At 48.9% G+C, this 22,113-nt stretch overlaps 1 protein-coding gene across 4 annotated transcripts; it reads right to left on the bottom strand.

The window, feature by feature from the left end:
• Window positions 1-30: 30 nt before the first annotated feature.
• On the bottom strand, window positions 31-19,092 carry LOC148884255 (tenascin-like). 4 transcript variants are annotated; one of them, XM_089020381.1, is made up of 26 exons: window positions 18,910-19,092; window positions 12,183-13,805; window positions 10,469-10,732; window positions 10,236-10,351; window positions 9,804-9,957; window positions 9,422-9,691; window positions 9,120-9,305; window positions 8,538-8,627; window positions 8,209-8,484; window positions 7,725-8,000; window positions 7,022-7,294; window positions 6,256-6,528; window positions 5,910-6,182; window positions 5,472-5,774; window positions 4,794-5,066; window positions 3,999-4,121; window positions 3,659-3,802; window positions 3,460-3,579; window positions 3,244-3,381; window positions 3,029-3,159; window positions 2,751-2,889; window positions 2,522-2,673; window positions 2,347-2,443; window positions 2,106-2,267; window positions 863-1,026; window positions 31-692 (listed from the first exon to the last, which is right to left on the bottom strand). In XM_089020381.1, exons 2-26 carry the CDS (start codon window positions 13,768-13,770, stop codon window positions 582-584), a joined length of 6,096 nt encoding a protein of 2,031 aa, XP_088876507.1. In that variant the 5' UTR covers window positions 13,771-13,805; window positions 18,910-19,092; the 3' UTR covers window positions 31-581. The 4 variants fall into 4 exon arrangements, with proteins under 4 accessions (XP_088876507.1, XP_088876508.1, XP_088876509.1 ...); XM_089020382.1 differs by having other exon boundaries at window positions 8,209-8,472; XM_089020383.1 differs by lacking the exons at window positions 4,794-5,066; window positions 5,472-5,774.
• Between the last annotated feature and the right edge of the window lie 3,021 nt (window positions 19,093-22,113).

Below are 22,113 nucleotides of genomic sequence, written 5' to 3'. Positions count from 1 at the left end.
ATATATATATATATATATAAGGTCTAAACTACCAGTAAGACTTTAGTTTGCTGACGAAGTTTCTTGGATAAGAAGCGAAACGTCCGACACCTTCAAAGAAGTACAGATGACGGCTGAAGAAACCTTTTCATCGAAACACCGTCATGCTGTTTTATGTTTAGGTTTGGTATGTATGCATCTGCTGCTGACCATGGGTAAAAAAATTTAAGTCAATGTGGCCCCTGAGCCAATAGGTTTTCCCACCCCTGCTATACATGGTTGTTTTTCATTTTATTCAGGATAAAATACATCAACAAGTTACTTTCCATTATGTGTTTTTGGAGGGGGCAAAATGCCTTTGTGTTTTTTCTAGAAAATGCATAACTACTACACAGTAACATTATTTTTTTCACGCAATATTTTTCTTCGCAACAAATGACATCTAAAAAAAGCACAATGTTGTTGAAGTCCAAAAAGTCGCTGACCAAGTGAAGACCTCTTTCAGAAATTGTTAAAAGATCGTCACTCGTCGGCAGACGTCTTCTTTTTGCGTGTTTGTGTGTGTTTCATCCATCTTGATATATTTCTTTTTATTGAAGTTTTCAGGATCTCTTTCTCCTACTCTCGGAATTCCCAAAGTCGTCCGGTCGCAGTTTCATCTCGGCAAACTCGATGGAGGTCTCGTGGCCCTTCCAGTGGAACCAGTTGACACCCTGCAAGGAGAAATACTAACTGAAACAAAAGACAAGATGAGCCCCAAAAGCCCTACTTTTCTTTCAGACTGGCTTTGGCCACGAAATGGCCATTTGGAAGCATGGCCAACATCTTGAAACATTTTGAAGAACAAAAAGGCAATTGGGCATGCAATTTGTCTTCTTGGTACCTTGCTATGACTTTTGTCTCCGTATTTTCCCATCAGGTTGACGCGATGGCAGTTTTTGTACCAGAAGGCCCCCTTGTAGGACAAAGCGCAGTTGGTGACGGCAATGTCGTTGTCGTTGTCAAATGTAGAGAAGGGGCGGCCCTGGTGGTACGACATAGAGTCGCCTGGCGACAAGGAACAGATTCAAAAACAGTGATACCTCAGCTCTGGAAACCTAATTGGTTCCCAGAAAGTGTGTGTCAGGCAAAAAGTTCATCTTCTGAACATTTATTTCCCATAAGAAACCATTAAAAATGAGAATAATGTGTTCCCAGGTCCCCATAAAACCTAAATTTCTACAAAATAAGCCTTAAAACTACACAAAATAGACATTATTTTACGTATAATGAATGTGCTATTGTCTTGTAATTAAGGAAATAAACTGTACTACTATCATAAAGTTGTTTTATTGACCTTTGTGATGGTTGATGTAGTTGCCTCTTGATGATATCCGAGTGAAGTTGCCGTGCTTTCTCAGCGATAATATCCTCACTCACACTGTCCCCTGCTAGCTGCTTTTCGTTAATCAAAATTAACAGATTTTCAACCTATTCTATTGGCTAAGACCGTTGCTTAGACAACACAGAAACACCCTTAATAACTTCCTTGTTCTTAAGGACGGTAGCAATGGTCGACTTAGCGCACTGGTACTGGTATGCTAAGTCACACAAACGGACACCTCGTTGGTGTTTTTCGATGGTCTCCTTCTTCTTCTCGACAGTATTTTTCTTTTGTGTCCTCTTCGGCTTAACACCAGCCTGTGGTGGGGTCTTTTTCGGTCACATAATAGCAAAAGTACTCCACTCGATAGCAAACCATGTCCACACTCAAAGAAAGGGGGTGACGAAAACTAGTCCGCCAGCCACCGTGGCGCCATGTGGTTTGGTTCATTTGCCAAAAAATAGTTTGTATGCCAAGACTATATGTCACAAATTTAATGTCCGTGAGGCAAAAGGTTCAAGCTGAGGTATCACTGTACACTTCGACCACTTCGTCCTCTTCATATTTATTGCGTTCATGAGATTGGCGAGATTTGTTTGAGCGAGCCGTCCTCCGGTCGCGTTCGTTCAGTAGTCTTTCCCTGACTTGACTAGCTCTCGTTCAGCAGCTTTTGCACGGGAGCCATATTTGTTTTCGACTTTGTCAAATTTCATTTATTGGACAGCTTGTGGTGTGCCAAAAAAAACAAAAAAAAACTGACTACCTGCTGTGCCGCTGTAAGCGCCAATGTAAAGCTTGTAGCGCGTTCGAGGTTCCGCGATGGAGAACTTGTCATACCGAGCAAAGGCCGACTCTCCGGCGTCCCTCAGGTCGACGCGTAACACGTACTGGCCGGCAGTCGTGATCTTGTGGAGGTTGGCCAGACCTGCAACAGTCAATTTGATGCCGTGTCAGCACCGGAAGGTGCAAAGAGGCTCAATCGGCAGAAGGTCGGAGGAACGCACCGAGCCAGAATTCGTCGTTTACGTTACCAAAACCAGCGGTGTAGTTCTTCCAGTTCCTGAAGAACTCCAGCTTTCCATTTTGCCGTCTCAAGAAGACCTGCAGAGGACACGCCTTCCATGAAAATAAACTCGGGGGTGCGAGTAAACCGCTGATCAAATTGTAGCAGGTGCTCACCATCCAGCCTCCGCCGTCCGTGTCCATGTCGCAGTAGACCTGGATGACCTGGCTTTCAACGCCTGCCACGTAGATGGTATACACACCACTTACGCGGTGCCCATTCTGGAAGATTTGAGCGCAGTCTTTGGGGTACCTGTGCAAGTGGCCCACTGAAAACCCCCAAAAATATTTAGAGACTGGGATTTTGCAGATCTGGCGGGACTTTGGGACTCCGATGGTTCCTTGCCTGTACTGAAGACGGTGGCGGCGTGGCGACTCCTCTCAGCTGTGGCGGTGGAGATGGCTTGCAGCTGGACCCTGTACTCCGTGGACCTGGCGAGCTGGGCCATGTTGTACGAGGAGGCGGTTGGACTCAGCATAACCTCCTACAAAGTCATGGGCGGCAAACAATGACATTAAGGGACGTGATTAAAAAACTGATGAGCAGACCTTGTCGTTAATTGAACATGGCCACCAGTGTAAGGACTCCCTGGATCCAAAACATTAAGGTGTACTATCCAGTACCCGGGTTGAGCCGTCAGTTGCGGAGAAGGTCAGGGAGTAGCCGCTAATGGCCGCTTGCGGCGGTCTCCAGGTCAGAGTGGCGCTATCCGTTTGAATGTCCAGTGCCACAAGGTCTCGAGGGGCGTCCAGCTCTAGGAACACAAGTGTCACGTATCCGGGTCATCCAAGTTCAAAGATGTTGAAAACTATTCAAAGATCGATTCCATTTCGACTACTTGTGGTGAATTCCGTCAGGACAGAGGAGCTGGTCTGCGCCCCCATGGTGGCCACCAGTTCCACCGAGTAGAGAGTTCCGGGAAGCAAGGAAGCTATCTCCAACTCTGTTCCAGAAACACGCTCCGCAATCGGTGGCGCTGCAAGAAACATCAGGCGCTCCGTCACTTCAAATCCAGGTGTGGACCATTTCAGGTCAAGTCGCGGAACAGACAAACCTGACTCGGAACTGTATGTGATTGCATAGCCGTCCACCGTGGCTACGGGCGCTTGCCATTGCAACCGAGCGGAGCTGTCGGTGATGTTAAACGTGGTCAGACCTTGTGGTCTGTCCAAAGCTGAGTGGTAACAGACATGAAGAGTCAGTCATTCGAGGCAGCTGAGGACTGAGATGGCTCTTAGGATGAGTAGACAAACCGCTGGTTACGACATCCCCGCTTGGGTCGCTCTCCTCAAGACCCTTGATTGCACTGACCGTCACCTGGTACATCCTGCCGGGACTCAGGTTGGGGAGCAGAGCCTGCAGCACGTCACCATCAACAGTTACGCTCATTTGACTTCCTGCGGACGAGAAGGATTCCCTTAGGGTGAGACGGGCCACTTGTAAGACCCGATTCTTCGCTGCCAGTTCCAATTCAAATCTCAAGGTTTTCAGTTTTTGTCAGGTCAAGTCAGGAATCATTGCTGGAGTCATCACCTCTGGCCTCGAAACCCAGGACTCATCATTGGGTCGCCAAGATCAGGCTATAAGTCTTACCTCCCTCAAATGGCACATAAGTGATGTGATAGTTGTCGACGGCGGACTGCGGCGTGGACCAGTGGACCACGGCTGACGAGTCGGTCACATCAGAGAAACGAAGGCCCTTTGGAGTGTTCAGGCCTGGATGAGAAAAAATTATTCGAAATGTTAGAGGTGACGTGGTCTGAAGTGGCAAACCTCCACCAGAGTAACCAGAACGGTTCATTGGAGACTTGGGTTCCCAGCATTAACTGATGGTCAATGGACCGAGACCTGAGACATGACTACAGTAAACCATCAGATCCGATTCTGAAGGGGTAGCAGATGTTAGTATTGAACCAGTGGTTCCAGTTCTAAGTCATTAGTATGGATTCGGGTTTGGGTTCTATGGGCTCCCAATAGTTATGATACAAGCAGTTTATCCTTTCCTAAAGGGTTGCCGAGTTTAGTGTTGTATTAGATTCTGAGGTCCTACAAGTAAAAAAAAGCCACCAGAAGAAGTTCCAAGAGGTTACTATGGTTTTAGGGGTTGGTGTAATGTACCAGAGGTTAAGAAAGAACAATCGGTTCCAGTTGTGAGAGGTTTAAGAGTTTAGTCTGAATCGCCGGATCCAGTTCTGAGAGGTTCAAGAGGCAACAAATCCAGGTTTGAGGTGCCTGAGAGTTTAGTATACAAAAAGCAGATCCGTTCCTGGAGTCTCTGGGTTGTTAGTGTTAAACGAGCGAATTCAGTTCCGCAAGGAGCAAGGGGTTAATGTGGACCAGTTATGAGCGGTTCCAGATTTTAATCTGGAACTGGTGTCACGGGAGTACCTGTTTGAGCAACCCCCAGGATTGGCTGGGAACGGTGGTCCAAAGAAAGGCCGTAAAGTTCGATTTCATACTCTGTGCCTGGCACGAGCCCTGTGATGAGCATGGTTCGCTCATCGCCGTGAACAATGTGCTCCTGAGGGTGGGATAATCTTTTACTGTCCCGTAGTTTGATGACAAATCTGTCAAAGAGGTCTTCGTCTGCCGCCCAGGACACTCGGAATCTGTCGGCTGCGATGTCAGACACAAAGAGGTGCTCCACCTCGGGTTCTGCCTCTGAACCAGAAAGGAAAGTTTGTCAGACTCCAGCGCAGGCCTCCGATCAAGATGCACGTGCAAATCGCTCCGATCAAAACCAAAACAAAAAGAGGCGCACAAGCATGTCAGAGAGTTTCAATCAAGTCACTTTCAGACGGGAGACAATAGGCTGACAGGAGCAGAATTAGTGCAAAGCGTCATCCCTTGGGACCATACTAACGGCGCATTTCAAGAAAAGGAAACAGATTTGACGTTAGCGCTGCAGATGCTTGGACTAACAGAACAACAGATGCTTGGACTAACAGAAAGCAAACAAAACAGACCGAGCTCAGACTCGTAAGCGAAAGGAGGATTGCAAGTCCAGGTACTGGTGCAGTTGCACGAGTTGCAGTACGACAAGAAGCCCCCACACGCAGTCGCTACCTGTGATGGCTACTGCGGTGAGGGGGCGGGAGAAGAACCCCTCCTTTGACACCCCTGTCAGCCTGATCTCGTAGCCTATACCGGTGATGAGCCCCCAGACGTCCAGGTGGCTCTGGTTTCGCGGAACGGTGAACTTCTGAGGCTCCAGAAGCCATCCCGAGTCGGTCACCGCCACGTCAAAGTGGCTGAAACCCCCCACGGACTGCGCCGATTCCTCCCGCAGCTGCTTCACTGCCCACGACACGCGGAAGCCAAAAGGGCTGACGTGGGAAATGGTCAAGTTTTCCACTTTGGGCAAAGGCGCTGAAGGAAAGGGGGGCGGGGGAGTCGGCATTGCGTGGTCAGTTCGCATACAGGCATGGCTAGCGATAGCCAATCAATGGCAAATTGCTTCATTTTTCCAGTAAATACACCAATATGTGACCTGTGCGGTACTACCTGTGATGGCGTGGACTAGCGTGGAGGGAGTGCGGCGGCCGTGAGAAAATCCATAAACTTCCACGTTATAGCTCGTGGAGTCCATCAGGCCGGAGACGCTAACGTTCGCGGCGTGGCCGGGCACTCTGAACTCCCGCGGCTCAGACTCTTGCTCGGTGTCACCGACTCGGACAACAAATTCGTCAAAGCGGCCCGACGCCACGCTCCAGCTCACGCTGAGGTTATGTGGACCGCTAGAGAGAGCGCTCACGGGCCCCAAGAGGGGGATGTCCTCTAAACACAACAAAACAACATGCCGGTTGAGCGCCCGGTCCCGAACCGGCAGGGCGGCGGATCGGCTCCCTACCTGTTGTCACGACAGCAAAAAGCGGTGGCGTGTTGCGGCCGCCGGTGCTGGCGTACAGCTTTATGTCGTAGCGTGTATGGGCTTTAAGGCCGGCCATGACTGTGGAGCGCGCCTGACCCGGCAAGGCCTGACCCATTGCCTGCGAGGGCAAAGCAGACTCTCTGACTTCGACTACAAAGTTATCAAACGCCTTGTCGCCCGCCCGCCACGTCAGCGACACTCGGTCTGAGGTAACGTTAGCAACAACTAGCTGGGACAAATCAGGCTCTTCAGCTACAAGAGGGGACAGAGAGAGATATGCAGTATGTGATTGTCAAACCAAGAGGAGGCACAAGCTAGTTTGTTGCGGTGTCGTCCCTGCAAAGACCCCCCCCCCCCAAAAAAAAATGGCTGCGTCAACGTATTCAGGTGGAATTTGAAGGGGACGATAAAGAATTGTCTGAAGCTAAGCCAAACAACAAGGCGCACATTCTAATGACTGCTAAGCCCTCAAGTGTCCATGCGGCGGGCCACTGGTTGGCCAGCGGCGCTAGCGCCACCCGCACGGATCTGCACGCTAACTGCCTCCACCAGCGAAAATGCAAAGGCCGCAAACAGGCGTCTGTGGACGGGGAGCAACACGGGCAGTGACTCAAGATCCATCTCAGATGACACGCAAGTCCGCAAGACCACTTGTGAAATCCTTCGCAAGGGACGACAGCAACACGATTTTCTAGAATGTTCCGTCCGATTCTTTCTTTCAGTGGGCAAAGGACACACGAAATACCTGTGGTGGCAACAACACTGACGGCGCCCGTCCGGGCTCCCTTGTATGTCCCGTAGAGGTAGGCTACATAGTCTGAGGAGGGCCGCAGCCCCGAAACCTGATGCGCCGTCACCAGGCGAGACAGGTTATACTCCCTGGACTCCATCAGCCCATCCGAATCGAGAATCTCCAGGACAAAAGCATCCAAGTTGCTCTCGGTCTGATCCCAGACCACCAAGAAGCTCTCCGACGTCACGTTGGACACGAAAAGTTGCCCGAGCGACGGCTGGCGGGCTGAAGGGAGACAACACGGTTAGAACTTATGGGCGAGTGCGCCCAATGTCCATCTTAGATGGTTCAACTTTTTAAAGTGAGGCAGACCCCATTGAGAAGAGGGTGTGCACACGTTTGCAATGGCCGTATGGCACTTTTATTTTTGATTCAACATAAAAACCTGCCATTTGTACTGCATGTGATTTCATGCACATTAAGTTTTCATCATGCAGTTGAATGTTGAGGCTGCAAGACAAGCAAGCGAACGGAGGCGTTTGGGGGGCAAAGAAAGAATCAAAATCAGCATATCTGCATGCTGTACCCATTCCGTATCTGGGATCATGCTAAGCATCACAGCCTGCACGACATTGATTCCAGAATGACTGAGTGCGGTTAAGTTGTTGGCGAAGCGGTACGGGCACAAACGGGAGCAAGGCAAGGCCGCCTGTACCTGTGGTAGCTTGGGCAAACATGGGCTCCTGGAAGACACTCCGGTAGAGGGGGTACAGGCCCACCACATAGCTGGTGTTAGCGTCCAGGCCCCACAGGCCCAAAGTATGCGCCCCGCCCGACACGCTCAGGTTCTGACTCTGCGCCGTATCATCCAAATTTGTCACCTCCACCACCCAGCTGTCAAAGGCGCCGCCCGAGGGGCTCCAAGAGACCGTAAAACCGTCCCATGTGACGTCGGAGAAGGTGAGGTTAGCCACGGAGGGCCCGGCTGACTCTGCCGAGTGAGACACAAGCGATGCTAAAGGCAAAGACCTGATGATCCTGTCCCACGGGTGAACTAGCGGTCAACATTGCCGGATTATCAGGACAGACAAGGTTACAAAGTTTTTTTTCTCATCGCCCCCTGTTGAAAAGACCCCAACGGTACCTGGAATGAGATCGGCAGGTTAAGGTCCCGCCCCGTCCCTGTTAGCTCCACCCACCTGTAGATACATTGAGAGTGACTGGCGAGCTCAACCTGTGGCCTCGCTCCGCTGTTAAAGTGACGGCGTAACTTGTGGCCGGCGTCAGGTCGGCTAAGACAAAAGTGGTCTCGGCGGGGGGAATCTCCGCCTCCTCCACTCGTCCGTCACTGGAGACGTACACCAGGCGGTATCGCGACACCTTAGCACGCGGCTTCTCCCATCGGATGCGAATGGCCGTCTCTGTAGACTCGGTTTGCTCCAGACCTCGGGGCGGGTCCATGTCTGACGAGAAACCTTCAATTTGCTTTTCAAAAACATTTTCTTCGTGTTACAAGTGACTCACTCACCGGTCGCTGCGTTTATGGTGGCTGGGAGACTTTCCTGCTCGTTCTTCACGCTGGTCACTCCCACCCCGTACTCGGTCCCTGGATTCAGCCCTGGACCACAAACACACTGACTTGTCCAGAGGTCCATCCATTCTTCCATCCATCCATTGTCTGCCGTTTATCCGTGGTCGAGTCGCGGGGGCAGCAGCTTCATTAGGGAATCCCAGACTTCCCTCTCCCTAGCCACTTCTTCCAGCTCTTCCTGGCGGATCCCGAGGCGTTCCCAGGCCAGCTGGGTGACAGTCTCTCCAGCGTGTCCTGGTCGTCCCCAGGGTCTTCTGGCAGTGAGGCATGCACGGAACACCTCACCAGGGAGGTGTCCAGGAGGCATTCTAATGAGATGCCTGAGCCACCTCATCTGGCATGCGGAGGAGAATCGGTTCTCGGATGACCGAGCTTCTCACCTTATCTCTCAGAAAGAGCCTGCAAAGCTCATTTCGGATCCAGAACCACCATAAATGATGACGAGGTGGTCCGCGATGGTTTTGACACCCAAGGTCTAGTCTCACCTTTGAAAGTTCAACCGCGTAGGAATGGACTTACCCGTGACGGTGGCCGTGGAGCTTTGCCCCGGTCCACGCGGGAACACCACTTCGCCGTGGGCCGCACCGGAAAGCGGACTGTATTTGACACGATAGCTGTCCGCGTCGGCCAACGAGTTGCGCCACGTCAGGGTGATGCTGTCTTCCGTCTGCCGCACGGCCAGCAATTCCCTGGGGGGGTCCAGCGCTGCATGCAAAACAACACCCTTGAAGGTAGCCGCAAGCATGGAGTCCTTCAAGCGAGTCCAAAGTAATTCGGTCCGGTCCTACGTTTCAATTCCTTCGGGTGCATTTTGAGCCCACCTGTGGTAAAAGTGGCGGCGGCTGGCTTGCTACTGACATCTTGGCTGCGGGCCACAAGCAACACGGAGTACTCGGTGTCGGGTTTCAGGCCCTCCAGATTGTGTTGCTGGTCCGGCGGGAAGATCTCCACTCGGGCACCTTCAGAAGAGCCCCGGCTGGGCTTGTAATACAGGGTGACCCGGTCCGTCTGCGCCACTGGCTGAGACCAGCTGATCAATGCGGAGGAGTCGCCCACATCCGAGACTTGGAGCTGCTGCGGGGCGTCGATATCTGCGCAGGAAATGGTCGCTGACTGGTTGCGCTTTGGGTGTCGACACCCCCCCCAACGCTGCTCGTGAAGCATCGATTGATGGGAGTAGCAATCGGTGGATACCAAACTCACCGGTTGTGACCCGTTGGATGGCCGGTGGTCCCCCGGTGTTGTTCTTGATCACACTGAGGGACACCTCGTACTCCTGACCGGGCCCCAGACCCGATTGGAGGAAGCGCTTTTGGGAGGGGGGAACCGTGCTGACCACCTTTCCGTTTTCTTCTTTCTGATAAGCAAAACAAATAAAAGTCGGATGAGACACTGGAGGACCATGAACAAGGATGCAGTCTAGGAATGGGTTGACAAATGGACTCTGTCAGCCTCTTGGAGTCTTAGTCTTGAGGCAGTCTTCCATTATTTTGGTCTTGGGCCTGACCGCATCCCCACACTTCAAAGTCTTGAAATCCAAATTGTGGCCAGCAAGCATTCCCAGGAAAACGGGCCCGGCTTGGCACCTCGCGGCCATCAAATCCCAGCCGGGAAGGCTTTCAGAGGGGGACCCACCGTATTCCGGAAGGAGATTTCCCAGCCATCGAATGGAACGTTCAGCTGCTCCCATGCCACCTCCACGACGCTCTCCCTCACAGACGTAAATCTCATACCTTCTGGCTTGGGAAGAGCTGCGGGGATTCAAAGCAAAACCATCAGATAACTCGAACCCCATTGTGAAATTATGGACATTTGGATTTAAACCGCGGAAATCGGTTGGTCGACTTCACACAACAACGTTTTGCTACCTGTGACCACGCTGGCGCCGACCGGCACGCTCCTTTCGTCGCCCAGTACGGCGTAGACGTTAATGCGGTACTCCAAACCAGGCTGCAGGTCTTTGAGGGTGGCACCGGTTTGGTCTCCCGGCACGGTGAAGTCCGAAAGGAGCCCGCCGGGTTCAGTGGGCCCGTATGTGATCAAGTATTCGGTCACCAGCATGTAGTTGATCCAGGATAAGACCACCGTGTCCGACGTGACCTCACCGGCACTGAGATCCTTTGGAGGGGACACTGGAGAAGAAAAAAAACATGAGAAGTTACAACTTTGTCAGCGTCCACTGCACACAAGCTAATGCGAGCTGCAGAGAAGCATCTGGAAGTGCTGAGCCAGACGCCAAAGATAGAAAAAAAGTGCCCATACGAATTGATTTGAGGAGTTGGGTCAGTGGGGAGTGACTGTAAAACAAGGCTTCCAACCATATGCTGTACAGGTGACATCCGACGACCGGGTTCCGTTCCGACAAAACGGTCGTAAGTCAAACGGCCGTAAATCGAAATCCATTCAAAATGGCCGACGCGAGGTTTACTCGACAGGATAGTATACGATGTCTGTTGTTTTTAAACAATGTTTTCTATTGAATACTATTATATATCAAACTATTTAACAGCTCATTTATGAATTTGATGACTTTTAGTGTCATTTTTATCATTTTAAATTTCATATCGATTTTTATTACTGTATAACCGTTCCTGCAATGTATACAAAACAGTTTACTGTACAGTTCATTTATAAATGTTATACTTACATTTAAGTGTCGATTTTTGCATTTTATATCTCATATTATCGATTTATATTTTATATTTATAGTTTATACAGCTGTTACAAAATCGCTTTCCCTGCTAACGGACAGAAGAGGTCGCCCGACACACACGCTCGGACTCAGGAGGACGGCGAAGGAAAAAAGCAGTGTACAGTACTACAGGAAATGTTGCAGAGACGGTATCTGCACTGTATAACTACTGTATTGAAGGTAGTCACGCAGTAGATTGCTGTCCGAGTGTGTGACATACTGGTTGGGCAAATTGCTGTAGTACGCGTTGCCAGATGTTTGCGCATTGCGGTGCCAGGCGTAGATTTAAAATTAAAAAAAGGGTCTGGCGGTCGTGGTCGTAAGTGCGGGTGGTCGTAATTCACGGCGGTCGTAACTCAGATGTTGCATTAGCTTCTGATTCCCGTAGCCGGAAATCGGCGGAAGGTAGTAGCAAAATTACTTCGGGTGGTTTTTTTAATTTTTTATTTGTACAGGTCCACCGCGAAAGATGGGAAGCGGCGTGCCAATAAAACTCACATGTACAACACATGTCAAAAGCACAGGTATTGTTTTTTTTTTGGGGGGGGGGGGGGGGTAAGCTTTTATTCACAAATAAGACCCCCACATCCCCCAGTTAAAAAAAACAACACGGATTTGTGGTTAACAATGGATATTTAAAAAAAACGCGAATTTGGCACCAACATGTGGCATCTTGCTGAATTGATTTTTTGGGGGGGTTTCATTAAAAAAAAGTCCCGCTCTGGTCCCATTTTTTGGAATTTATCATCAGAAACAGCCAGAAGTGTGTGTCAATTAATTACTGGTGGAATTTCACAATAAAATAATTGAATTGAGGTCAGGATTAGGAAAAAAAAAATCCCATAGGGGCCCAAAGCCTGTTTGGCAATGACTGAAAGCAGGTGTCTTACCTTGGGAGCAGTCGTCGGCGATGTAGCCCTCGTCGCAGACGCAGCGTCCCTGGACGCAGAGTCCCCTGTCGAGGCACCCGTTGAGGCATCTGCGCCGGGCGCAGCTCTCCCCCTCGTAGCCGCTCTGGCATCGGCACCTCCCCTGCACGCAGCGCCCGCGGCCGCCGCAGTCGTCCGGGCAAGCAAGGTGGGAGCAGTCGGGGCCCGAGTAGCCCTCGCGACAGACGCAGGCGCCGTCAAGGCAGCGGCCGCGGGCCAGACAGTCGTTGGGGCAGGCCTTTCGGCCGCAGTCCTCGCCGGCGAAGCCCTCGTCGCACACGCAGCGTCCGTCCAGGCAGCGCCCGCGCCGCCGGCAGTCGGCGGGGCAGCTGAGCAGGGCGCAGTCGTCCCCGACGTAGCCGGCGTGGCAGCGGCAGCGGCCGTCCGCACAGATGCCTCGCCCATAGCAGTCGGAGGGGCATGTCCTGACGCCGCAGTCCTCGCCGCCGAAGCCTTCTGGGCACACGCACTGGCCTTTGACGCATTGCCCCCGCCCCTGGCAATCGTTTGGACAGGAGATGTCGCCGCAGTCGTCGCCCCCGAAACCCGAGTCGCAGGCGCAGCGCCCTTCCATGCAGCGGCCCCGCCCGCGGCAGTTGTTGGGGCACGCCGGCTGACTGCAGTCGGCGCCTTGATAGCCATCGTGGCAGCCGCACATCCCGTTGAAGCAGGCACCCCTGTCGTTGCACTCGTTGAGGCAGGTCAGGCGGGAGCAGTCTTGTCCGCCATAACCCACCGCGCAGGCGCAGCGGCCGTCCACGCACGCGCCGTTGCCGTGGCAGTCGGACGGACAGGCGAGTTGCATGCAGTCCTCCCCAGAAAATCCGGGCTGGCAGCGGCAGGTTCCGTTCAGGCAGAGCCCCCGCCCAAAGCAGCCTTGGGGGCACACCAGCTCGGAGCAGTCCAACCCGGTCCAGGGCTCCTCGCAGACACAGCGGCCGTCCCAGCAAAGCCCGCGATCGTTGCAGTCGTTCGGGCAGGTGGCGACAGAGCAGTCGCCCCCGGAGGAACCCTCGGGACACTCTAGCTCGCCGCAGTCGGCCCCCCTCCAGCCGGCCTCGCACGCGCACCGGCGCGTCTCTGCGCTGTAGTTTCCGCGTCCGCCGCACGGGGGGCCGGCCCCAGTGTTGCTCGTGGCCTGAGCGCCGCAGAGCCCCCTCAACGCCGACACCTCACCCTCCAGCCTTCGGATGCGGGTCATCAGGTCCCTGACGTGCTGCAGGCCGGCGTCGCAGCCGCAGGCCGCGCGGGGGATGTGGATGCGGTGGGTGAAGACCATCTGGCTCTCCCTGTCGGCGGAAAGGGGCCGGCCGGGGGCCGCGGAGCTCTCGGCGGCGTCCAGGTGGACAGAGCACAGGTGTCCGGCGGGGACGTTGATGTTATAGACGTGGTTGAAGACCACAGACTGTCCCTCCCCGTGGGGGGAGGTGACGTTGCTCTCCCGGGGCACCTGCCGGCGATGCCGCAGGATTTTCATCACCGGGCCGGTGGCCGTCAACCTGATCGAGGTGCTCACGAGGAGGCAGATGACCAGGACTCCTAGGGCCATGGCGCTTTGCCTCCAGATGGGGGACGGCGCTTGATCTGCAATGGAGAATCGGGCTCAAGTTCAATCAAGAAATGGCCTGGGACTCCTTTGTCTACAAGACGCCAAGTGGAAAGCATTTGCGGGGAGTGACCCTGAGGTTATAGTGTCGTCGCTGTGCAATTTGGCATCAGCTCAAAGTCAATGAAGCGAACGGGGCACGGAAAGCAGACGTGGGTCGGGTCGACTTCAGTCAGCTAGAATCCAGAACTTGTCATCCCCTTTCCCACACTTTGGCAGCCAGACCAGAACTTTCCAGACTGCAAAGGAGAAAGCAGCCAACGGCGTCGCTGGGCTAGAAAGCGACCAAGCTGCGACTGAGCTTGCGACTTCCTGTCCACAAAACTGCATCTGGAAGTGACCTGGATGTCATTCGAGGGGGAGGCTGAGCAACACCCAGTTGACAGATTTCGACATTTCCTGCCAAATGGGAATCATTCATGAGTGCGCCGGTTGTGGGCCAGCTTGTTGACTTGGCCCAAAAACACTCAGATTCCAAAACACACACTTCAATTGGAAGTGGCAGCAAAGCGCCTGAAGCCTCCTCAGTGGGTCACTGGGTGGAGCCTTACCGTCTACAACCATTTTGACGCTTTTGGACGATTAATTCTTTCAGGTTATTTTTTTATTTTTAACATATACACATTTGATGATGCAACAACTTTAAAATATTGTCATGACGATGGCCATTTTGTTTTTTTCAGACTGATTTTATCTGTGACGTTTGTGTCTTAAAAAAAGGTTCAATGGCACACCGGGAGACCCAAAAAGGTGACCCAAGCTGAAAAATGGCTGCCCAGGTCAAGGGAAGTACAGTGATACCTAAGCTTCCGAACTTTTTGCCTTATGAACATTAAATTCCAGAGCATATAGTCTTGACTGGCGAACTAGTTTTCGTCTGATTAACCAAACCACATGGTGCCACGGTGCCTGGACGACTAGCTTTCCACACCCCAGTGTAGACATGGGTTGTTATCGATTGGAGTACTTTTGCTATTATGGGACCGAAAAAGACCCCACCACAGGCTAGAGTTAAGTCGAAGAAGACACAAAAGAAAATGACCGTCAAGCAGAAGAAGGAGATCATCAAAAAACACCAACAAGGTGTGTGTTTGTGTGACATCGCGTCCCAGTACCAGTACGCTAAGTCGACCATTGCTACCATCCATTGACAACGACCATCACAAAGGTCAATGAAACAACATTATTATACAGTAGTTAGTTTTTTTGTTTGTTTTTGACTTCAAGATGGCGCCGCGAGAGTGGCTGCCCTTCCAGCAGCTCCTGTATTTTGTTTTTCTACTTCTTTCTTTTCTGTCCTCTACCTTTCATAACTTTGCTGCTGTGTTACTTCTGGGTAGAGTGAACGCTGGTGCGAATGGCTGCCGCTGCTCACACACACAAAAAAAAAGTTCTTATCCCGTTGTCCATGACAGTTTTGAAAGGTGCTTAGAAATTAAATGTATTATTATTATTATTACAGTAAAGTCTCGTTATATCGATATTCAAGGGAGTCCGAAAAAATATCGATATAACCAGGACTATCGATATATCCGACCCTGTTTGCATGTAATTTTCTCCGTGCGTGCATAGAAATAGTATCGATATAACCGGGACTATCGATATATCCGATATCGATATAACGAGACTTTACTGTATTATTATTATTATTATTTAATGACAATACAAAAGCACATTTATTTTACTCATAATAATAATAATAATAATAATAATAATAATAATAGTAATAATAATAATTAAAGTCAAAGTCAGCTTTATTGTCAAATATGCTAATTTTCATGACAGCACAGATGAAATTAATGTCCTCTCGGACCCAGCGTGCAAGCCACTTATGAGGCTAAAAAGACAGACAATTGACAACAGACAATACATGTAATTTCTGAATGTAAAGTGAGGTAGTGTCGTATGTAAAGTGAGGTAGTGTCATGTGTAAAGTGACATACTGTAGTAATGCAAAAACAAATTAAAAAAAGACGAATAATAATAATAATAATACATTTAATTTATAAGCGCCTTTCAAAACTCTCAAGGTCACTTAAAGGACAAACGACGTCTCTGGACAAGTTGTGTCCATAATTTGTAAAATGGCTTCAAATGACTTCAAATGACTTCTACTGGGTGTATTTTAATAAGATTCCACCGCATATAGCTATATTTTACGTTTTAAGAATCGCTCTGAACATTCAAGAAGTCTTGTTTTTGAGTTGGTGACGAGTCCGTACGTGACGTCATGAAAGGCACATTGTAGCAGTCCTTCCAACACGTCAATGTATTTTGCTGTACATGTTTGGTCTGAGAACCGAAATTGAAGCGGATTTATGTGGGACAGGAGATGTGAGACAATCTCTTCGTCAATGGATGCTACAGTTGCGTGTTTGCTTTCAACATTTAGCTTGTAGTCGACGTGCACATTCCACCATGATGACCCTGATCCACTGGTGAAGAGACGCTTTGATCCTCTCCTCTTTCATGTGGAACTGCTTTGTGTAACTGCTTTGTGTAACGAGGTGTGCGTTTGTGTGATTTAGTGGCCCAGTACGGCTATGCTAAGCCAACCATTGCTACCATTCTCCGCAACAGAGAAGCCATCATCGTCTGTTGAAAAAGGTGTTTCCGTGCTGTCAAAGCAATCGAAAAAGTTGAAAAACTTCTGTTAATTGGATTAACGAAAAGCAGCTATCCAGCGACAGCGTGAGTTAAGCAATTTTATGCGAGAAAGCACGGCTAATTCACGGCGATATCGCCATGCGGCAACCTGGAAGTTCGGCGCTTATTGAGGATTTTAAAGCCAGCAATGGATGGTTCGAGAACTTTAAGCGCCGTACTGGGATTCACTGCGTCACCCGTGATGTTGAAGCAGCCAGTTCTGACCATAAAGCTGCTGAAGCCTACAAGGCGTCATTCCTCGAACTGGTGAATGAAGAAGACTATGTTCTTCAGCAGGTATTTAATGCGGCTGAGATCGTACTTTCATAACACAGGAAGAGACGTCTGTCCGTGGGCATAAACCAATGAAAGATAGGCGAACCCTCCTGTTTTGTGCTAATGCCAGTGGTGACTAAGATAAAACCAATGTTCAGAAACCCCAAGGGCCTTCAAAAGAAACCAGGTGGTTAAATCCAAGCTTCCTGTAATGTGGAAGTCCAACACCAAAGCTTGGGTTACTCGTCTCCTATTTAAGGACTGGATGCATCATGTTTTCGCTCCTTCAGTAAGGAAATATCTTGAGGAGAAAGGACTCCCTGTCAAGTGTCTTCTTCTCGTTGACAATGCCCCAGCGCATCCACCAATTTTGGAGGAGGAACTTCAGGGTGCTCTTAAATTCATTCAGGTAAAATTCCTCCCTCCCAACACAACCCCTTTCATGCAGCCCATAGACCAGCAAGTGATTGCAAGCTTTAAGAAGCTTTACACAAAGGCTTTATTTACCAATGCTTTCAAGTGACAAATGACACCGAACTATCCCTGAGGGATTATTGGAAAGACCATTTCAACGTGTTTCATTGTGTTCAGCTGGTACAAAAGGCTTGGCATGATGTTACCCTCCGATCATTGAAAGCAGCTTGGAAGAATTTGTGGCCCGCATGCATCCTTGAGAGGGATTTTGAAGGATTTGATCCTCATGATGCTGTTGATTTGGACGAAATTGTTTCCCTTGGACAGAACATGGGACTTGAAGTGGATGCGGATGACATTGAGAAACATGTTGCTGACCATAATGAGGTCCTCAACACGGAGGATTTGATTACCCTTCACGAGGACAAGCAGCAACAAGCCATCCAAGAGTTGTCATCTGAGGAAAAGGAGATTGCTGCAGCATCTAGTGAGCGCATCAAGGAAATGTTGGCAAAGTGGAGTGAATTGCAGGCTTTTATCGAACAGTTCCATCAAGAAAATACTGTGGCTATGAGAGTCATCAACATGAACGATAATGTGATGCCTCAGTTTCGTAAGACCTTACAAGTCAGAAAGCCACAGGTGTCAATTAATCGGGTTTTAATTAGCAAAAATGATGAGGAGTCTCCAAAGAAGCAAAAAAGAGAAGCCACACCAGAGGTTGAGTTACCAACAGTCCTTATGGAAGGTAACTCTCCTTCCATTAGCCATCAACGACCATCAAAAAGATAAATAAAACTTTATTTTATAGTACAGCTTATTTCTTTAATTACAGTCCTCATGTAATGTGCTTCTCTTTCCAAACAGCAATTCCCTCTGACCTCCGACCTCCAACGCCATTCCATCAAGCCATCAATGACCATCACAAATGTAAATCAAGTGACTTTATTATACAGTGCAGTGTATTTCTTTCATTACAATACAATAGCACATTTATTATGCATAGAATAAGGTATGTTGTGTGTAGTTTTAAGGCTTATTTAGTTGAAAATTATATTTTATGGAAACCTGGGAACGGATTATTCTCATTTTAATGGTTTCTTATGGAAAATAAATTTTTGGAAGATGAACTTTTGCCTTACACGCACTTTCTGGGAACCAATTAAGTTCGTGAGCTGAGGTAACACTGTACAGTGGCCGCAAAGAGACAAACGTGCTTGACTGGAAAAGCTCAGATGAAAGAATAACAGAGTTAACATTAAAAGCAAAGCGCGCTAAGCCAGATTTGAGGCTCCACTAAAGCAGCGCTAATCAACTCCATGCCTGCTTCTTTCTTTTTTTTTTTCATATTGGTTTATATAGCGCTTTAAAAACCATAGCCGATTCTGAAACAAAGCGCTAATATGGAAAAAGGTGAAATGCTGCCTCCTTGTGGAAGCCAAAGGCCATGGCCAGCGCTTCATCGACACCCAACAAAAAAAAACCTGAACAAATTCGGGAATGGTGCTCTTCATCCAATTTTCCATTTCCCAAATACATTTGTATGCATTCGAATACAAATGTATGCATTTACATCCCTTTGAACACTTGAAGCGAGAATACACTTTCGACTGAAATGAAACCTCCAACAAACATCAAATATGAATCAAGTAAGGTCTGCTGGCCACATTAACATGAGAACAACCGCAAGACTCGCAACTGCTTTTTTTTTTTTGGGGGGGGGGGGGGGGATGACTGGCGTCCTACCATCCAACCTTGTCGTCAGTGGCGGCAAAGCGTCCCTCACACGTGCGCGAAAGAAGACGCCAACGACGACGGCATGACGCTCCTCGGCAGAATCTCCAGCGATGTTCTCGTCCGCTCGGCTCCTTGGCGACTGCCAACGGGATGCAGAAATGGAGTGCGAGAGCGGCGGTGAGACAGTGTCTTTCAAAAGTGAGGTCAGAGTGTCGATGCCTCCGCGCTGCAAGCGCCCCCTCCTTCCCTCCCACTCAGGGGGGGGGGGGGGGTGCTTTGGAATCCTCCACTCCTATTTGAGTGCCTATGAAGGAGGGATTTTGCCATGCATTGATACCCCCACCTCCTAAACAGAAAGAAATGTAAATTTCTCCACTGTGAGACGAATAAAGGTACTGTGATACCTTGGTTTACGAAGTTAATTGGTTCCCAGACAGATTGTGTAAGGCGAAAAGTGTGTATCCCAAAAATTAATTTCCCACAGGAAACCATTAAAATGAGAATAATCCGTTCCCAGGTCCCCATAAAACATAATTTTCTACTTTCTAATTTTCTAAGCCTTATATAACTACACAGAATATACCTTATTTTATGTATAACAAATGTCCTATGGTATTATAATTAAAGAAATAAACTGTACTGAATAATAAAGTCATTTTATTTACCTTTATGATGGTCGTTGATGGCTTGATGGAATGGAGTGGTCGGTTTCATCAGTATTAAACACTTGCGTACCCTTCTTCTTTCACCTTCTTGAGGAATGATCCCTTGTAGGTGCTTTCTCTGCAATAATTTGACCTAGTTCCTCATCAATTGTGTTCTGTTTAGCATGGTTGATAGCTTTTTGCATCAAGTGTACAGATAGCTTGTGCGGGTTATTTGTGGAGCTTGATTGATGGGAATGTTAACTTTGCAGTCTACACACTGCCTTTGAACTATCTAAGTTGAAACGAGTACAAATTTCACTGATGAGAAGGTTTCTTCAGCCGTCATCTGTACAAAAGTGAAGGTTTCGGACGTTTCGCCTCCTATCCAAGAGACTTCGTCAGCGAACTAAAGTCTGACTGGTCGTATCGGCCCCATTTATATATCCTTAATGTCCAGACCTAGTGGCGCCGGACACAGCTATGATAGGTCCCTACTCTCAGGTTGGGGGGGGGCGCGGGACCCCCCCCTGTGGCCCCACTGATTGTTCCTACATTCCTGACTAACGATTGGCCTATTACCCCCACTCCCCCCGGTATCACCTCATCAGCATAACGACCCTCATCAGCATTGCGAAAGTTGCCTAACCTGTTTTGCCTGAGCAGGCTATTGTATGAACGATCCAAATTGAACCTCACACCACCCGACCGGTTTAATGAAGGATTTTGTTGTTTTATAAGAATCGCCTCTTTTACCCCCCTTTCAAACCATCTATGTTCTTTCGCTAAGATTTTAACGTCATTGTCGTCAAATGAGTGGTTAGTAGCTTTTAGGTGCAAATGTACTGCCGATTGAGGCCCACTAGTATTATCCCTGCGATGTTGATAAAGTATTTTTTTTGAGAATTTGTTGAGTCTCCCCAATGTACTGCTCTTTACAATTTTCATTCTTACAATGTATGGAATAAACTACATTACTTTGTTTTTCATTTGGTAGCCTATCTTTTGGATGCACTAATTTTTGCCTTAACGTGTTTATCGGTTTGAAATAAGTAGGAATTTTATGTTGCCAAAGGACTCTTTGTAATTTTTCAGAAACTCCTGCAATGTACGGTACTGCTACTCCTCTCCTTTTAGTTCGCGCCCCCCCCAACCTGAGAGTAGGGACCTATCATAGCTGTGTCCGGCGCCACTAGGTCTGGACATTAGGGATATATAAATGGGGCCGATACGACCAGTCAGACTTTAGTTCGCTGACGAAGTCTCTTGGATAGGAGGCGAAACGTCCGAAACCTTCACTTTTGTACAGATGACGGCTGAAGAAACCTTCTCATCGATGGACCACTCCTGTACGACTGAGAGCTTACACAGACGTACAAATTTCACTGTTTTCTATCCATTTTGTCACTCTCTCTGTCGTCTCCCTGTCTCTTTAAAGTTTAAACCACCTCCCCTCACTGCTGCGTTCTTAACCAATCACGTGGCTTTAACCGAAGACTGGGGGCGGGGAATAGAGGACAAAAAAAATGCCGGGTGCCATTTTATTTTTTGGAGAATGGCTTCACTCTCTCTCTGTCTGTAAGCGCCACCCCTTCACTGCTGCGTTCTTGACCAATCAATGGCTTTAACCGACGACTAGGGGCGGGGAATAGAGGACCAAAACAAGCCGGCTGCCATTTTCTTGTTCGGAGAACGGGCTCGTTCGCAAACGACACATCACTCATTGTGGCAGCTCCGTGTGTATCCCGAAAAATTGTTTGTATGGCAAGGTAAAATTGTCATAAATTTAACGTTCGTAAAACGAAAAGTTCATAAACCGAGGTATCACTGTACATCCAATCTAATCCAATATTGTGATTTTTTTTTTTTGTGGGGAAGGTGGGTGAAAATTGCAAAAAAAGATTTGTCAGCGTGGAACCAAAAACATTTAGGCAATATAAATCCGAAACTGTGTTGATGCTTTGGCGATGAATTGATGTGGCGAAATAAATCCTTACTGCGTCGACACCCCAACTTTTAAATCACTTGCCAGACGATGTGCAAATAGGTGTCCACTCCAGTGGCAGGGTTTTTGTCATTTTCATTCCAATTGCAGGACCCACAGAATATGGAATTTGAGGACTACTACATCAAAATTCAAATTAGCGTACAAAAGCTTAGACTCTCTTCTTTCATCAGAAAAAAAAGAGTTAATTCCTAAGTGATATGAATCTGGAGTTATAAGAGCTTGAAATGGGGGCAGCTGTACAAAATAAAATACAATGCACGCATATTGGTTTATATAAAACAAAACCCCGAACAAATGTGAGAATGGCGGTCCACATGCTTTTCAATTACCTGAATAAATTTGGGAATGGCAATGAATGAGTTAATAGCGTCGCTCACTCGTCTCGGCACCTCGGCGACTCCACCGCTGCGTTCCTGGAAATCGTGACTGAGTGAGCAGAGCTTGCGGTCGAGAGATGGGGGGGGGGGGAGTTATGGTCCAAATCTGATCCAAATATATATAATAATATATACAGTAAAGTCTCGTTATATCGATATCGGTTATATCGATAGTACCGCTTAT

Source organism: Hippocampus bargibanti, linkage group LG18 (assembly GCF_051943395.1).
Source record: "Hippocampus bargibanti isolate YZ-2025 linkage group LG18, ASM5194339v1, whole genome shotgun sequence".
Lineage (NCBI taxonomy): Eukaryota > Metazoa > Chordata > Actinopteri > Syngnathiformes > Syngnathidae > Hippocampus > Hippocampus bargibanti.
The sequence above is the reverse complement of the archived record's forward strand: the minus strand, read 5'-3'. Positions and strand labels throughout refer to the sequence as shown.